The following is a 16,941-nucleotide window of genomic DNA, read 5'->3' on the forward strand; positions in this document are numbered from 1 at the left end:
GGTTGTTGTTATTGGTAATATGAAAATAAAAGAGAGTACTAAAATGAAAATAAAAGGCCCTAGCCGGTTTGGCTCAGTGGATTGAGCGTCGGCCTGGGGACTCAGGGGCATGTACCTTGGTTGCGGGCACATCCCCATGGGGGGTGTGCAGGAGGCAGCTGATTGATGTTTCTCTCTCATCGATGTTTCTGACTCTCTGTCCCTCTCCCTTCCTCTCTGTAAAAGATCAATAAAATATATTTTTTTAAAAATAAAAAAATAAAATGAAAATAAAAGAGAATACTGGGTCAGACCTTAATTCTTGACCAAACACAGATTTGAGAAGTTAGGGCCCTCTTGGCCTGAACCCCAGCTGGGGATCCAAAATCATATGCATGTGTGGATAAAATGGCTGGGGAAAGACTTTTCTGGGACTCCTTGACACAGGAGCCCAATGCATTGTGATTCCAAAACCTGTTGGTGAAGTCTTAATGGGGGTGAGGTTACATTAGATTAGGAAAATATGCAGATGCAATGGTTGATGGAATTACGGTGAAAGTTTGGATGAAAACTGGTGGTAGTTCTAAGATGAATGGACAGCATCCTGTATGAAAAGCTGCTGCAGAAAGACTGTTAGATGGAAGGCTGATTGAAACAGGCCATCTCTCACTGGGTTGAATTGCATGCTGTTTTCTAGCAGTGATGAAAGAATTGAACAATGGTAAAACAACAACAACAAACCACCTCAAAATCCTATGTTTGGGTTTTTACAGACTCATGGGCAATAGCCAATGGCCTAGCCATATGGTTAAGGTAGATAGGTGATAGAAAACTGGACTATTAAGGGGATGCCTGTATGGGGCATGGCCCTGTAGAAATCACTCTGGGAATTTAAGGGGTCTGTTAAAGTAGGACATGTCAATGCCCATCAGAAGAACCTTCTTCCAGATTCAGAAGGTGATTGGAACTGTCAAGTGGACCTTATGGCGTGCTCTCTTGAGATGGCCACTTTGAGTGGACATGTGGGTGCTGTAGTAATGCAGAAATGGGCTGAATATAGATATACTCCTCTTGCACCCTGTGAAGCTCAAAAATGCCAACAAGAACTGTTCTTTCAACAAGAGAGACAGAAACTGGCTCTTGGGAAGATTTCACTGGGTGTGGGATTGGGGGAGGCCCTGCTAGTTGGCAAGTAGATTACATTGGACCAATGCTGGTAGCCCCAAGGTCCTGACAGGGATAGACATTCTGGACTTTGCATACCTGGTGGTAGACACAGTTAAAAATAAACAACCTACCCAAAATGGAGTCACTGTGGTAAGCCTAACTTAATTGCAGTTTCAGCCTCTCCCAGGAGTGGAATTTTAAACCAGTCGATCTAGAATTTTCTGGTCAGCACTAGTGAGGAAACCTGCCTGATAAGACCCCTTGCCTTCTCCTAAGGGAAGATGACTTTGCTTGAAACCATCCACTCTTTCAACTTCCTTGTCCCACCCTGTTTCAGCCTATAGAAACTTATAGCTCTTGAGTTTACAACATGGAATGCTTCCTGCTTCATGAATCATTATATAAAGCCAATTAGATCTTAAATTTACTTGGTCAAATTTTTGTTCTTTAACAACACAGATGCTCAAAATACTACAAAAGGATTGGTATACTAGTAGAAGATACTGTACCAAATTTGGCCTCTGAGTTAATGTTTCTTTAGACCAAGGGATGCATACTATTTATAGCCCATAGTACCCAACAGTAGGCCAAGAGATATCGTATCAAATGGACAAATCATGTTGCATATCATCCTCAAAGTAATGGTCTAATAGAGAATTGGAATGGGCACTTGAAACAATTGCTGTCTAAAATGGGGAGAGATAGCCCTGGCCTGGTATTTCAGTTGGTTAGAGTATTGTCTCAGTACGCCAAGATTATGGGTTTGATCTCTGGTCAGGGCATATACAAGAATCAACCAGTGAATGAATAATTCAGTGGAACTACAAATCGATGTCTCTCTCTCTCTCTCTCTCTCTCTCTCTCTCTCTCATAAATCAATAAAAAAATTAAAATGGGGAAGATAAAAGCAAGAGAGACTAGCTTGCATGCCTTTCCGAGTGTGTGCTCACACTCAACACAGGGGGGCTAAGTGGGTTCCTCCTGGATAGATTCCTGCAATTTTCTGGAGGAGATGGGAAAGGGGGTGGTTAGGGAGAATGGTGTTGTCACTATACAGGTCTTCCCCACATCATTTCAACTTTTGTTTTCCCTACGTGATGCAATGGTCCCAGGATCAAGGGTGCAACTGTGGGTGCTGGAAGCAGGGAGGATTCCTAAGCAAGCAACATTAATCATACCTTTAAACCTTCATGCCAGAATTCCTGAGGACCTGATAGGGTGGACTGTGCCTTTACTGATCTGGCAAAGTCAGGGTTATCAGTGAATTCTGCTGTGCTGCCTAGTGGTTGGGTCAGCCCATTAGTTCCATCCCTTTATGAATGCGAGTTGACTGTCAGGGAGGGACTTGCTAAACTGGAACTGCTGCCAGCAATCTGGACCAGCACAGTGGCTGAACTAATGTACTTTCCAAAGGTGGAAATGTTGGGAGAAAAATAAATGGTGAAAAAGAGAAATAATAGCTGAGAGTAAAGGAATAAGTGGGTTATGCAATGAGGGAAATCCAACATAGTATTAATGTCTCTAGAAAGACTCAGAGCAAGAGAATAATATTATCTCTTAGATAATTATACCAGATGCCTAGAAAGGGTAAAGCTATGTTTGCTGAGACAACCCCTGCTTTTATAACCTGATAAGGTCCCATGGCAGCCTGAATGGACATTGCTCTAGGAGATATCCTGCTCATACTGTATGATGGTGACTTACACCAACTGAAAATGACTAAATGGAACTTCAGTAATATGCCAGTATCTCTCTCCCTCCCACCCCCAAACCTGACTTCCTTTATTCCCACATTAGCAAGGCTTATCTATAAGAACTATTCCCTGAAAATCCCTCTTCAGCTCTTTTTCCCACATCATTTTTACTATCTTAAAAAATTTTTTTTTATTGATTTCAGAGAGGAAGAGAGAGGGAGAGAGAAACATCAATGAAGAGAGAGAATCATTGATTGGCTGCCTCTTGGATGCCCCACACTGGAGATCGAGCCCTCAACCTGGGCATGTGCCCTGACCAGGAATCCAACCGTGACCTCCTGGTTCATAGGTTGTCACTCAATCACTGAGCCATGCCAGCTGACCGGGGCTATGCCAGTATCTTTTAACTCATAATTTTCAGGCTACATCTGTTACATAGGATATCATACTGCGATAAGGTGTAATACTAGTGGTGTTGGTAAGATTTGACTACCTCATGAAAATGTCTTATGATAATACTGATATTGATGATCAAATGTATTGGGAGTTGAATTAAAGTCTCCTCAGGATATAATACCTATGGAAAATGACCTGTGCAAGAACTGGATCTATCTAACCATCAGCTGATTTCTGTCCTAAATATTTCTGCACAGGTTTATTATAAGGTACAAGTAGCAGTAGATCAAGATGGGAAAAGAGTAATCAAATTAGTTCAAGAATATAAAAATGTATGTAATGGCTTTATAGAACCTATTAGTTGTTTCTTTTTGTCTATCCCTACTCCACACTGGCTTCTCCAAATGTTAGGCATATTAATGTTTGTACAATTGCTATAGCTAGCCTATAAATGCCGCACTAAGTGTAAATGCTTTGACAGAAATGATCATTTGGCTGTAAGGAGTTTATGACCAGAATTCCTATTCAGTATCACACTGGAAGTCCTAGCCAGTATCATAATTAGGCATGAGAATAAATAAAAAGCATAAAAAATGGAAAGGAAGAAATAAAACTGTTTTTGTTTAAAGATAACATGATTGTCTATGTAAAAACACCAAGGAATCTATAAAAAGTTTCTTAGAACTAAGAAGTGAGTTTAGCAAAGTTGTAAGATACAAGGCCAATATTAAAAAAGCAATCATAGCCTGGCCAGCGTGGCTCAGTGGTTGAGCATCGACCTATGAACCAGGAGGTCACGGTTCCATTCCTGGTCAGTGCACGTGCCTGGGTTGTGGGCTTGGTCCCCAGTGTGGGGCATGCAGGAGGCAGCCGATCAATGATTCTCTCTCATCATTGACATTTCTATCTCTCCCCTCCTCTTTGAAATCAATAAAATAAATTTTTAAAAGTTTATTTTAAAAAATGCTTCTTTAAAAAATATTAGAAATATAAAAGTTAGACAGAGATAAGTTTCACATTATTTATAGGTGACACCCTAAGATAATCACTGCAAAACTATTATCCTATATAATAAAACCCTAATATGCAAATGGACTGAATGGCAGAACTACCGGTCACTATGACGCGCACTGACTACCAGGGAGCAGACGCTCAATGCAGGAGTTGCCCCTGGTCAGTGCGCTCCCACAGGGGAAGCACTGCTCAGCCAGAAGCTGGGCTCATGGCTGGCGAACGCATGACAGTGGCGGGAGCCTTTCCTGCCCCTGCTGCAGGTGGGCAGTAAGGAGTGAGGGGTCCCGGATTGCAAGAGCCCCGGCCTGCGAGAGGGATGTATGACTGCCGGCCCGGGGGATCGGGCCTAAGCAGGCAGGTGGACATCCCCCGAGGAGTCCCAGACTGTGAGAGGGCGCAGGCTGGGCTGAGGGACCCCCTCCTCCAGTGCATGAATTTAGTGCACCGGGCCTCTAGTACGTAATAAGAGAATTTAGTCGGTGGCTAAGTAGAAAAAATTAAAAGACAGAAAAGATCCCCTTCTATAACACAGAGATACAGCACCTGTGAATGAATGAACTTAACAAGAAATACTCAAGATCTATATTTTTAAAAATTAAAATACTACCGAGGGACACAAAAGGAATCAACAAATAGGAAGGAAAACTATGTTCTTGAAAGGAAGACTAACACTAGGAAGATGTCAATTCTCTCTAAGTAATCTAGATGTGTAATGCAATCTCAATACAAATACCAATAGGAGTTCTTTGGAGGGGAGTACTAGATAAGTTGATCTTAAAGTTCATGTGGAATAAGAAATAAGAAAATATAGTTAGGAAAATTTTGAAAAAGAAGATTAAAAGGAGCTCAAATAGATATTAAAATATAAAGCTAAAATAGTTGAAAGACTGTGGTGCTAACAAATTAAAAAAAAAAAAAAACAGAGGGAAGAGAATGGAAAATCTAGGAGTAAATTCAAATTCATACACAAATTTGATTTATAATGGTAGCATTTCAAATTAGTGAAGAAAAAATTATTGTTCAATAAATGATCTGGGATAAGATAACATTAGGAAATTGTCCAGTGAAAATAGTAAGAGATATGAATAGTTAGTGGAAAATAAATTACAAATGACTCTTTAACATATGAAAATGTTCACTCACAGTGAAATAGAAAATTTCCCTCACAATAAGAAATGCAACTAAAGATTATACTGAGATAACATTTTTCACCTTTCAGATTGACAAAGATCAAAATGTTTGATAGCACAGAAATGTTGGTGTTTATATGTGGAAATGGACGCTCTTAAATATTGCTCACATTCAATCTATATGGAGGACAATTTGGTAATTTTTATCAAAATATTATATGTACCTTTGACCCACAATTTCATTTCTAGCAAAATTTTGATAGCAATACTCCTATATGTGCAAAACTACATAGTTTATTAGTATAGAATGTAATAGATTAGAAATGAATTTAAAATCCTCAAAGGGGCCCTAGCCGGTTTGGCTCACTGGAGAGAGCGTCAGCCTGGAGCGTCGGTCAAGGGCATGTACCTTGGTTGCAGGCACATCCCCAGTAGGGGGTGTGCAGGAGGCAGCTGATCGATGCTTCTCTCTCATCGATGTTTCTAACTCTCTATCCTTCTCCCTTCCTCTCTGTAAAAAATCAATAAAATATATTAAAAAATAAAATAAAATCCTCAAAGGGATCTAGCTAAATGGTGGAGCCATATAAATGAGATACTATGCTGACATAAAAAAAAAATTTAGAAGTTTTGTGATAGTGATATGGAATTATGGCCAAGCTATTTTTTAAAAAAATATATATTTTTATTGATTTCAGAGAGGAAGGGAGAGGGAGAGATAGAAACCTCAATGATGAGAGAGAATCATTGATTGGCTGCTCTGGCATGTGTCCTTGACCGGAATCGAACCCAGGACCCTTCAATCCACAGGCTGACGCTGTATCCACTGAGCCAAACCAGCTAGGACTGGCCAAGCTATTTTGATAAATGAAAAAGGCAAGGGGAAGAATATACAGAGAACATGCTACCATTTGTGGGGGGGAGAGGTGGGTGGAGAGGAACGAAATATATGTGTATATATATTCTGGAATGTGCATAAGTTACCTCTGGAAAAGCATCAGAAACAGTCACATTGGTTGCTTCAAGGGAGAGGACCATGGTAGTTGAGGGACAAGACTGAAGAGACATTCCACTGTTTACTGTTGGATACTTTTTGGATTTTGAACCATGTCAATAAATTATTTGGCCAAAAAAAGGAAACACATAAAATTAAACCTAAAAAAGGTGAGGAAAAGTTGACTGACTGTGATGTACACAAACGAGGGTTTGCTTTTCTCTCATAAAAAGAAGCCCAAACTGACTTGTTCAGCTGCTCAGGGATGCCTCGTTCTTTCTTTTCTTCCAGGATTGCCGTCCTCAGAGGACTGGCTTTTTATCTCCATGGTTGCTTCCTTGTGACAGTAAGATGGCTGCGACAATTCAAGCTTCATGTCCTCAAACAAACATACCCTGAACAAGAAAGAAAGGACAAGGAAAACCAAAAACTTTTCCCTAATGATGCTTTTTGTCCTAAGAATGAGACGTTTCTGTACTGTTATTGGCCTGAAATGGATCCTAGGCCCCATCCTCAACCAATTCCTGGCAAAGGGGAATGGTTTTTTACTGGCTTCTAGAGGAAGGGCTGCTCCTCCTGACATCATGGAATGTCTGTATTGGTACAGAAAAGGGGTTCTGTTGCTAGGGAAGGTGTGGAAGTCTGCTGGGTAGGTTGCAGAAAGACTCCATTACAGCTGCCAATGTGAACCAATCCATCTTCTGAAAAAGAAATTCTTAGTTACCAGGCCTGTCTACCCCGACATATCCCACTGCTGCCACTTGACACAGTTAAATCCATCTCTCTCCTGGGCTGCTGGCGTGGCCTCCTCCCTGGCCTCGCCGTACCCATGTTCACATTGCTGGATTCAGTATTGGCTTTTGGCTCCCTGTGATATCAGAGTGGGGTTCTCAAAATTAATACATGAGAGGCTACCTAGATTCAGGCTTAATTATCCCGTTATTAACTACTATTGTATCGGGTCCCATCTTTCTAAGGCAACTGTCAAGAGGCTGTCTTCACTGATTTTCTATCCGCTTTCATTCTAGACAGGAGCTCCTCAGTCTAACTCTTGCTCCTGGAGTCTGTATGAATTCGACCCTGGTAAGACAAGCATGGGCAGCGTTATGGGCTGAGTCATGTCTCCCACAATTCAGACGTTAAAGTCCTAACCTTCAGTGCCTCAGGATGTGACTGCATTTGGACGTAGGGTTTTTAAAGAGAAAATTAAATTTAAGTGAGGTCATTAGTGTGGGCCCTAATCCAGTATGTCTGGTTCCCCTATAAGAAGAGGAGGTTAGGACACAGGCACACACAGAGGAGGACTTTGTGAAGACACACAGAGAAGACGCCATCAGCAAACCAAGGAGAGAAGCCTCAGAAGAAACCAACTCTGCCGACACCTTGTAGCCTGCAGGACTGTGAGAAAATAATTTTTTTGTTGTTTAAGCCTCCCAATCTGTGGTACTTTGTTAGAGCAATCCTAGCAGATTAATACAGGAAGGTATAAATCTTACATTTGAATGGTGTTACATAGAACTCTGTCTTCACACCACTTTCTAAAAGTGTTTTTCCTTTTATATTGTTGACAGTGTAGAAGAGTTGTTTTTTATCTGAACACATGGGAACAATGATTAAGGATTCATGTTGTCTGGCTGTAGCGTACTGCAAAGCAGGAGGATTTAACTATCTAAACATACAGCTCACCATTGTTGACTTCTCAACCAAGGAAGATGGTTGGAATACTTTCATGAGGTCAACCTTAAATAACCCATCCCCTTGCTTGGATCAGGCGACTCCTGGAGTATGTGTTTTAGAGCCACCCAATCTTGATGAGCCCCAGCCACAGAGTTCTTAACATGAGACCCAGATGGTGGCCTTTTATGGAAGGAGCAGACAGCTGGCAGCCGCTCCCTTAACAATCCTTCAAGCTAAGATCGTCTCTACCGGGCAGCACGGTAAATAAATTCTGGAGGCCCAAACATTTACTAAGAGAGCTTGAGAAGATTTCAACTTCTTTCGGGCAAAAAATAAAATAAGACGAAAAGAAATAAACAAAATAAAAATCGTGAGTGCTCCTTCTGGGTGACAGGAGGTCAGCCTAGATCTCGACACCAACAGAACGTGAACTTGGCCTCTCACGTTTTATGCCTCAAGTCATATTTTCCCCTTCAGTCAACCCCGCAGAACATGTTTGCACTCTGCAATGTGACTGTGAGGGTTCATGCCTGTGGAACATGCAGGGGGTCTGGCTCCCTGAGAAAACCAGCCCATTTTACCCCTGCAAAGAAATTCTGGAAGAATGTGGTACGTGGAGTTTTTACTTGAGGCCCCTAGAACCAGGCTAACTGGGTGCAAATCCCAGCTTTGCCATTAGCAGTCGAATTGGGCAAGTGACGTACCCTCTCTGTGCCTCGGTTTCCTCAGGCGTTAAACGAGAATCGTAGTAGTATCTAGCTCATAGGGATGTTGTGAAGATTACATAAATTATTATTGCAAAGCATTTCAACACGGCCTGGCATGTTGTCAGTGATCACTGGCTAATACTGTTATTAACAGAATCACATATACCAGTCCCTCATAGACATACCTCTGTGGAATTATATTTTAGTTTTGACCTTTGCCTTTGACATTGCCCAGTGGAATAGTGTTTCTATATGAATCCTCAGAAAATAAATTATCTAGGTCTCAATCTCCACTTTATTTGCATGTGGTTACAAATTATAAATACACTTGCCATTTTACTTCCTCTCCGAAACTTTCCTTTTACCTAGTAACCCTACCCAAACCCCCAGTTTTTAATGACTCCTTTTCTTCTCCAGAGGAGAGGGGTGATGGTCCATGTAACTCCATATTCATATAGGGTCTACCTCAGTCCATGCGAAGTGCAGGTCCTCAAGGGGCCTCTGAAGCTTGGGATGAGTGCCACGAGTCTGTCAGAGGTTCCGTGACGTCCTTGCAAGTGACCATGTGGCTGGCTTCCTTCTATGCCATGTTTTGGGTGCAGAGCGCCATGGTGGGCAGCAGCAGGCATCATATGCTCTGTCTGCCTGAAGCTGAGCTGGTGCAGCTCCAGTGTCCAGGGGATCTGCAATGAAGTCTCAGGCCTGTCCAGGCAGTAGTGAGAGTCCTGTGGCGGGCACCGTACCCAGCCAGTGCCCGGCCCTGCTCTCGGAGGTGTCTGAGGCCTGGCCCCTTAGGGCTTGCCTCTCAGGGGCCCTACCCAGGCCCCCTGTCAATCCTGTGTGGGCAGGGAAGCCTCAGGGAGAAGGTGCTCTTGTGCCTCCCTTCTCCTGGCTTCTTCTAGACACCATGAGGCATGGGTGACAGATTGGGTCCTTGGTCCTGTTAGAGGTCATGGCATCCCAGTGTCTCTGTCTCGGCCAGGTGCCAAGCTTTGCCATCTTCCTGGTAGGGTGTAGAGAGCCCGGGAGGACCAGGGGCACCCTCTTCGGGAATGGGGTATGGAGGCTCCGGGGGCGCAGGGGGGTCTCCAGGACCTCGTGCTCCCCCCAGTACGGGTCCATTGTAGATGTAGATATTGCCAGTGACAGTCACAGACCCGCCTTTGCCGACAACAATGCCATTGGTACCTGTGGGAAGGGAGGCAGAGTGAGAGGGGCTGAGGGGCACTGTGGGGGAAGGAAGGCCTGTGTGCCCCCCGCATTGGTGCCCCTACATCCTGAATGCCCTCACTCTTCTGCCTTCTCCATTTCCTCTCTGGTCCCACTCCCATTTGCTATTGGTTTCTTGAGCCCTGCATTCATTTCTGTTTCTGGGTTTTTCAGACTCTTCCTTTCTCTCTAGTTGGGACATTCTGGCTGGCTCCAGTCTCTGTCTTGCCTCGCACTTTCTCTCCCTGCCCACCATCCTTCCCACCGCACCTCCCCACCCCTCCCCTCCTTGCAGCCTGCTTACCATGGGCCACCTGGCCTTGCTCTGGGAGCTCAGCCTCCAGCTCCCGGGCTTGGCTCAGAGGACTCTGCTGTTGTAGCACCTCTTGCTCCACAACTGGGGGTGTTGGGGGCCTGGCTGAGGCCAGGGGCAAGACTCCAGGGATGGGCAGAAGTGGCTTTACCAGGTCAGGGATATGTGGGTTGATGCTTGGAGGCTGCCAGTTTCCATCAGCAATATTGGATTCCTCTCCCTGCAGGAGGGAAGCAGAGAATCAACCAATGATGTGGGCCTCAGACCCGCATCTTTCTTTAATTCCCACATCCCACCCCAGCTTAGGCAGCCCGGGCCCTCCTCTGCTCCTCCTCAAGCTCCCTGCCGCAGGCCTTTGCACTTGACATTCTTGCCTCTTGGAGCATTTCCCCAGGCATCCCGATGCCTTCGTTTCTTCAGCTCTCTGCTCAAAGATTGGCTCATCAGAGGCCCTCTGTCCACTGTCTAAGGTAATATACCCCCATCCTCTGCCACTGTCATTCATTGTTCCCCTATCCTGCTTTGTTTGTCCGTTATCGGGACCTGATACATACTTATTCACTCTTGCTCCACTGGTATGTTACTCCAGGAGGGGAATTACTTTGTTCGTTCACTGCTATATCCACGTGCCTAGAACAGTGCTGGGCAGATGGCATGCTCAAAAGTTATTCATTGAATGAATGAATGTTGAGGCCTGCACGCTCTTTTTCTGCCTACCCCCACATTGTTCACTCTCACTTCCTGCCCCTCCTTGCTGCCTTCTCAGCTTCCCTCATTACCTCTGGACGGCTCTTGAGCAGGGATCCTGCAATGAAAATAAAATGGATGTAGGGCCTCTGGCAGATCTCAGACCCCAGGCTTTCTCCCTCCACACCCCACCACGAGGTGTTGCTGCCCACCCTGGGGTCCCGGAAGGAATAGGCTATCATGACCCTTCTCTCTGGGCTTAGAATGGGGGGCGGGGGGGGGGGGGCTAAAGGGAGACGATGTCTATGTTGGGAGCAGGCACTGGGAGTCTTGGGCAGGTGGAAGGGTTGTATGGGGAAGATGAAAATTCCCTCCCACCCCCTCCCGCATCCAGGTGGGGACTGACAACCACATCCCTGCCTGCATCCAGCCCTTCCTACCCTACCCAGCTTTCTGCAGAGAGACGGGTGGCTCTTCCAGGTGCAGGCGAGGATGGTGGAGAGGAACAGCAGGGAGACCAGGGGCAGCAGGATGGCCAGCACCAGCATAGTTCCTGCCAGGACAGCAGACAGCAGGCGGCATGATGAGGGGAGAAAGGCAGAGGGGAAGGAAGTTCATGAATAGCTTTTCAATTCTCCGGGCAACCCAGACAAAAAATAAGTTCCTAAAGGCAGAATTAGAGACAGACACTTCCCTGGGTGGCAGAGAAAGGGAACTCAGTTGGACTTGGGGGGACCTCCAGATAGCCAGGAGAAGGTGTGGGAGATGGAGGTGTTTGGGGTGGTGCAGGTCCCAGCGGCCTGAGGCAGTTGATTTTCAAGGGCTGGAAGTGGTGGTGAGAGGCAGTACAGGGAGGGCGGGGCTTAGGGCTATAAGCAGACTCAGGCCACAGGGTAGACTGTCTTACAGAGAGGCCACCGCAGGAACAGAGAGTATCCCTCTGTACCTGTGGGGTGTTCACAGAGGTGGGAGAGTGGGGAGCCTCGCTTCTGAATTCTGCCTGTGGTTGCCTGAAAGACTAGGGGTTGCAAAGTCTCCACCCGCTTGCAGGTTCCAGGACGTTATGGGAACAGGAGGCTGGGTGTTCAGTTTCCCAGGACCTGATGTGGGGCAGTGGATAGCTTCTGTCTTTCTATGGGCCTCAGTGCTGCCATCCACAGCCTGGAGTCTGTGGTGCCCATCAACCACACCTGAGGAGGGTCAGGAAGACTTGGACATTTGCACCTGGGAGGTAGCTTTCTCCAGTGCACCTGGATCTGTGGCTGAAGGGAGTACAGGAGGGAAGCATGGGAAGAAACTGGACCTGGAGTCTTGGACACCTGGCTGCCCAGCTGTGTGACCTTTTAAGTCAGTCCACCTCTCTGAGCCTCAATTTTTTTCATATATAAAGTAAGGTGGATTCGACTCTCTAAAATGCCAATCATATTTGATATACAGTTAAAAATTAATAAGAGGACATGAAAAATATTTATGACATAGTTGAATGAAAAGTCAGGTTACAAAATACTCAAATTAATAAGAGGACATGGAAAATATTTATGACATAGTTGAATGAAAAGTCAGGTTACAAAATACTCAAATGACTCCACTCTTAGAAAAAAAATTATCTGTATAAACATACATAGAAAAAATGTTTGGGAAGATATATAAAAAAATGTTAAAGAGTGGATATTCTAGGTCAGTGGTCGGCAAACTCATTAGTCAACAGAGCCAAATATCAACAGTACTTCTTCAAAATAGATTCGCCCAGGCCGAAAACCGACTTCTGAGCATGGGCCACGAAGTTTCAATCGCACTGTACGTGCGCCCGCGCGTGGTATTTTGTGGAAGAGCCACACTCAAGGGGCCAAAGAGCCGCATGTGGCTTGAGAGCCACAGTTTGACGACCATGGTTCTAGGTGATGGTTCTGTGGGTGATGATTAATTTTTATGTGTCTGAATTTTATAATTTTTTATAGTGTGCATGCATCAAAAAGTAAATGGCCCGAGTACAGGTCTTCATAACACCAGTTACCACATGGGTGATCTTGGGCAAGTCACACAACATCTGAGCCTCATTTTCCTTATCCTGTCAGTGAGGCTGATAATAGAACTACTTGATAGGATCAATAAGAGGATTAAAATAACTAGTGAATGTTAAATATTTGAAGAGTGCCTGACACACTTGCTCTGAGTAAATGGAAGCTAAGATTATAAATATTTGCTAATTTTAAAAAGCTAATAAAATAAACTCTTTCCCAATGAATAATGATTCCAGCCGTTAGAAACATCCTGTAATTGTCTATTAGGCTAGGAAACCAATAACTCCACCAAAAAAACCTCCAAAAGAGTCAAATGTGGAATTACCTCTCTTAACAATGAAAGTGTGCAATCTAATAAAGAGGTACTCAGTCTAGTAAATGGATTATACGATGGTGGCAAGTACAAAATGGTGACAGTGATGTCAGCAGTGACATCTCTTTAGCCGAATATTATATGTATAATATGTAACTTAAAAAGTGTGTGTGTGTGGGCACGTGGGTGCGTGTGTATGAGCGTGTGTGTAAGTAAGCTGGCTTGGGGACACCCCAATTTCTCTTTAAGGAACTTTTCTTCTTGACCCCATTCTGAGAGAAGGATTCACCTTTTCCCTATTTTTTTCAGATGGGAGGAATTAAGGTATTTTCCCAGATACCCCCACCCCATGTCCCCCACCCCTGGCCCCTCACCTGGCATCTCGGGGGTTTCTTGTGGATTTCTGCAGCTGGTGTCAGTCTTGGTGGTGCCTGGCGTTGCTTCTACCAGGCCCTGGTCCTCACACCTGTGGAGGAAAGAAAGGCCCAATTCAAGAGGGCACGCGACTGGAAGAGGCAAGTGGCAAGGAGGGTCCTATAGAGTTGAGCACGGGGGTGGGGTTGTCAGCAGCTGGGGCTTCTGGGAGGGTGGGAGGAACATGGGCACACTCACCTGGTGTGGGGCAGGCAGCGGGCGCCGGGGAAGGAGGTGTTCTGGAAGTGCCCTGCCTTACAGGGCACACATTGGTGATTAGCCTCCCCAGCCTCACCTGGCAAGAGAGAGGCCAGGCCAGCCAGGATGAGTGGGCAGAAGGAGCCTCTTGCCCAGCTGTGAGCTTCCTTTACGCCCATGGATGGCCCCTCCCTGCCCACCTACCCTATTGTGAGCTGGTACCTTTCCTGATCTCCCCCTTGCCGAGTTTCCCCAGTGCTGAGGGGACTACCCACGATCCCCTCAGAGAGACCAGAGAAGGAGCTGCCCTTATCCCTGCCTCTGGAACTGCAGAGGCAGGTAGAGGCTTTTTAAGCCAAAGAGAATTACCCGGGGGCTCACCATACACACGGTACCATGCTTCCTGCCCCCATGCAAGATCACCAGCACCCAGCCTCCTCCCTGCCTTCTGCCCTTAGTGACCTCTGACCTTTGAGCTCAACTTCAGTGCCTGGTGGGCAGTCGGGGAGTGGCTCGCAGTGCATACACTCATGGTTCCGATAGACGCAGGACATTCCTGGCTGGCAGTGGCACTGGGTTTTCTGTTTGCTCGTGCAAGGTGCAGTCTCCTGGAAGCCCAGGACTTGTGGGGAGATAAGACAGCTCGGTGGAGGGGCTGCACTCCAGGGGATCCCGGTCCTCCCCAGGCACACCTCACTCACTCTGATCACAGGGGCGGCACAGCTGGCAGATGCGCAGATGGTTCCAGTGCTCATTGTAGGAGTTTTCAGAGCACGTGTCACAAACTGTGTCCTGATCGCGGCTACATTCAGCAGAGACGTGAGTGCCTGGAATGTGAGTGGGGCAGTGGGAGTGTCAGGGGACCAGGGTTCCACCCTTACTTCTGCCACCGGCTGTGTGACCCTGGGCCTGTCCCTCTCGGCGCCTGCACATGAGGGATGGCCAGTGTCTCTCACTGTCCCTGCCAGCTGGTTTTCCTGGGAGATGGTGGCTCCCTGCCTTTGGAGGCAGCGAGGTGGAAGGAGCCCCCTGGAACCCGCCTCCCTGTCCCAGGCTTCCTCCGGCCAGTGCCTCTCACCTGGGGGGCAGCGGGAGCAGCAGGCCTGATGCTTGGGTTCGTAGTATTCCTTTTCCTGGTCCCGGCAGGTTTGGTTCTCCGTGCGGTATGGGGGCAACTTCAAGGGGAGATAGATTTGGGGGAAGAATTATTGAGGGGACAGTTGGGGAGGGCAGAGAGACCAGAGAAGGAGCTGCCCTTATCCAAGCCAGCACCCACCCACCTGCGTGGCCCCTCCCTCACCAGTCGGGGCTGGGATGCTGTCAGGAGACCGCAGAGGCCTAGGACGAGTGGCCCCCAGGCCAGGCCGCCGGGGGAGGCCCACAGCGGGCGCATGGCTGCCAGTCCAGCCCGGTGGAGGCCTGGGGGTAAGGTGAGAGGCCTGGCTCTTGGAGCAGTGGTGACAGCAGCCTCCGGAGCCCAGGGCTGGGACAGGACTCAGGCCGACGTGCCCCGGGGGGCCAGAGCGGCCGGGCTGGCCTGGCCTCCAGGGCTCCAGCACCAGGCTCAGGAAGTGGGAGTGGAGCTAGCCGGCCACGGGGCGGGGACAGGGAGCGCTGGGAGCTGAGCCTCTGTCGCAATCGGGAAGAGGAACAGGCTTGGCTGCCCTGCTGCAGGGCGGGAGGGGGCAGCCGGGAAAACACGTGAGGGCAGCCGGCCCGGAACTGACCTCCTCCCTTCTTCGGAAGCCCGGCTGGGAGAGGGCTGCAGGGGGCAGGCCCAGCTGGTGGGAGAGGGGCAGCAGAGCCAGTGAACAGTGCTCAGATGGGCCTCAAGAGGCTGGCTGGAGCAGAGCTGACCAGAAGAGATGGAGTTCCGGGTGCCAGATCTGAAAAATGGAGTGCCTGGGACTGCCAGACATGGAGGGTGCAGAGGCCCTGGGACCGCCCGCTGCACAGCCAGCCAGACACACAGCATCTGGGAACCAGAAGTCCTGGATGCAGACTGTCTGGACTCCTGGGTTCCTGCCCTGTTGTGTGGCTTTTTAAGATAAATTACAAAGGAATAAAAAACCAGCCAGTCCTCCCCTCCCCTGATCCAGCCAGTCCCCACGCTGATGGGCCCAGGTCACCTACGAGATACTGCAGAGGGTGCAGCCCCGGGCTCCCCTGTCCTCAGAGGAGGGAGAGGACAGGAGACAGATCCTCGAGAGCAGGGCAGCACAGGAGCCTTTGAATCCCTTTGAACGGGAAGGAGCTGAGGGGGCACCCAGTCCAGCCCCCTCACCTAAAGGATGAAGAGACTGTGGCTCAGGTAGAAGAGACCAGGACTCCGGCAGGGCTTAGTCCAGGGCTGTCCCTTTTCTTTCTCACCGTCAACAGTGGCCCTGGAGTGACTTGCAGTAGCCTGTCCCCCTCCCCCTGTGTCAGGTTTTCTGGCCTCCGAGCTTCTGTGCTCCTGGCTAAGTCCCACCTATCCTGAGGTTCCCCGGGGCTCTGGGCAGCATGCCCACTCCAGGCTGCACAGCTCCACTCAGCCTGCTCTCTGTGACCTGCTGCTTACCCCTTACGGGCTGACTGCGAGCCCAGCAATGGCCTGGATCTTTATGTCTGGGTTCCCAGTGTTTAGTCTGACATCCCACGTGTCCAGTACATATTTATGGGTGAAGGACTGATGCCTTGCCCGTGTCACATAGCCAGGCCTAGAGTCCAGGACGACCGATGTCTGGGTCCCAGCTCATTTTAGCAACCACACTGCCTCCTGGTGATGCAGATTGCTGCCCTTAGTGTGAGGGGCTGACTTCCTCTCTTGAGATAGGTCACCTGGGCACTGTCCCCACCCTGCACCCTGGAGAGCCCAGTTCAGGGCTCATCCTTACCCTCCGTTGGTCTGACTGGCTGAACAGGCTCTAGGGGATGGATCTGAGAAGTCCTGGTGCAGGAGTGCGCCGGGGGAGGAGGGCTCACACAGGGTGAGTGGGCCTGGGGAGGAGGGCTCACACAGGGTGAGGGGGCCGGGGGAGGAGGGCTC

At 47.8% G+C, this 16,941-nt stretch overlaps 1 protein-coding gene across 1 annotated transcript; it reads right to left on the reverse strand.

Annotated features, from left to right (window-relative positions):
* Positions 1-9,015: 9,015 nt before the first annotated feature.
* Positions 9,016-15,389, reverse strand: LTBR (lymphotoxin beta receptor). Its single transcript, XM_070410825.1, has 10 exons — positions 15,214-15,389; positions 14,992-15,088; positions 14,615-14,740; positions 14,383-14,535; positions 13,914-14,010; positions 13,676-13,767; positions 11,413-11,520; positions 11,060-11,085; positions 10,272-10,500; positions 9,016-9,946 (listed from the first exon to the last, which is right to left on the reverse strand). The coding sequence occupies exons 1-10, from the start codon at positions 15,304-15,306 to the stop codon at positions 9,702-9,704; spliced, it is 1,266 nt and encodes a 421-aa protein (XP_070266926.1). The 5' UTR covers positions 15,307-15,389; the 3' UTR covers positions 9,016-9,701.
* Positions 15,390-16,941: the final 1,552 nt, after the last annotated feature.

The sequence above is a fragment of the Myotis yumanensis genome, unplaced genomic scaffold (genome assembly GCF_028538775.1).
Source record: "Myotis yumanensis isolate MYYU_CA2020_CCGP unplaced genomic scaffold, mMyoYum1.0.hap1 SCAF_3, whole genome shotgun sequence".
Lineage (NCBI taxonomy): Eukaryota > Metazoa > Chordata > Mammalia > Chiroptera > Vespertilionidae > Myotis > Myotis yumanensis.

Bases quoted from the DNA above. Each gene is read 5' to 3' on its own strand.
- LTBR (XM_070410825.1), bottom strand. From the start codon at position 15,306: ATGCGCCCGCTGTGGGCCTCCCCCGGCGGCCTGGCCTGGGGGCCACTC. The intron at 14,741-14,991 runs GTGAGAGGCACT...CTCACATTCCAG, and splicing joins CTGCTCCCGCTGCCCCCCAG to GCACTCACGTCTCTGCTGAA. The intron at 11,086-11,412 runs GTAGGGTAGGAA...TTTTCATTGCAG, and splicing joins GTCTCTCTGCAGAAAGCTGG to GATCCCTGCTCAAGAGCCGT.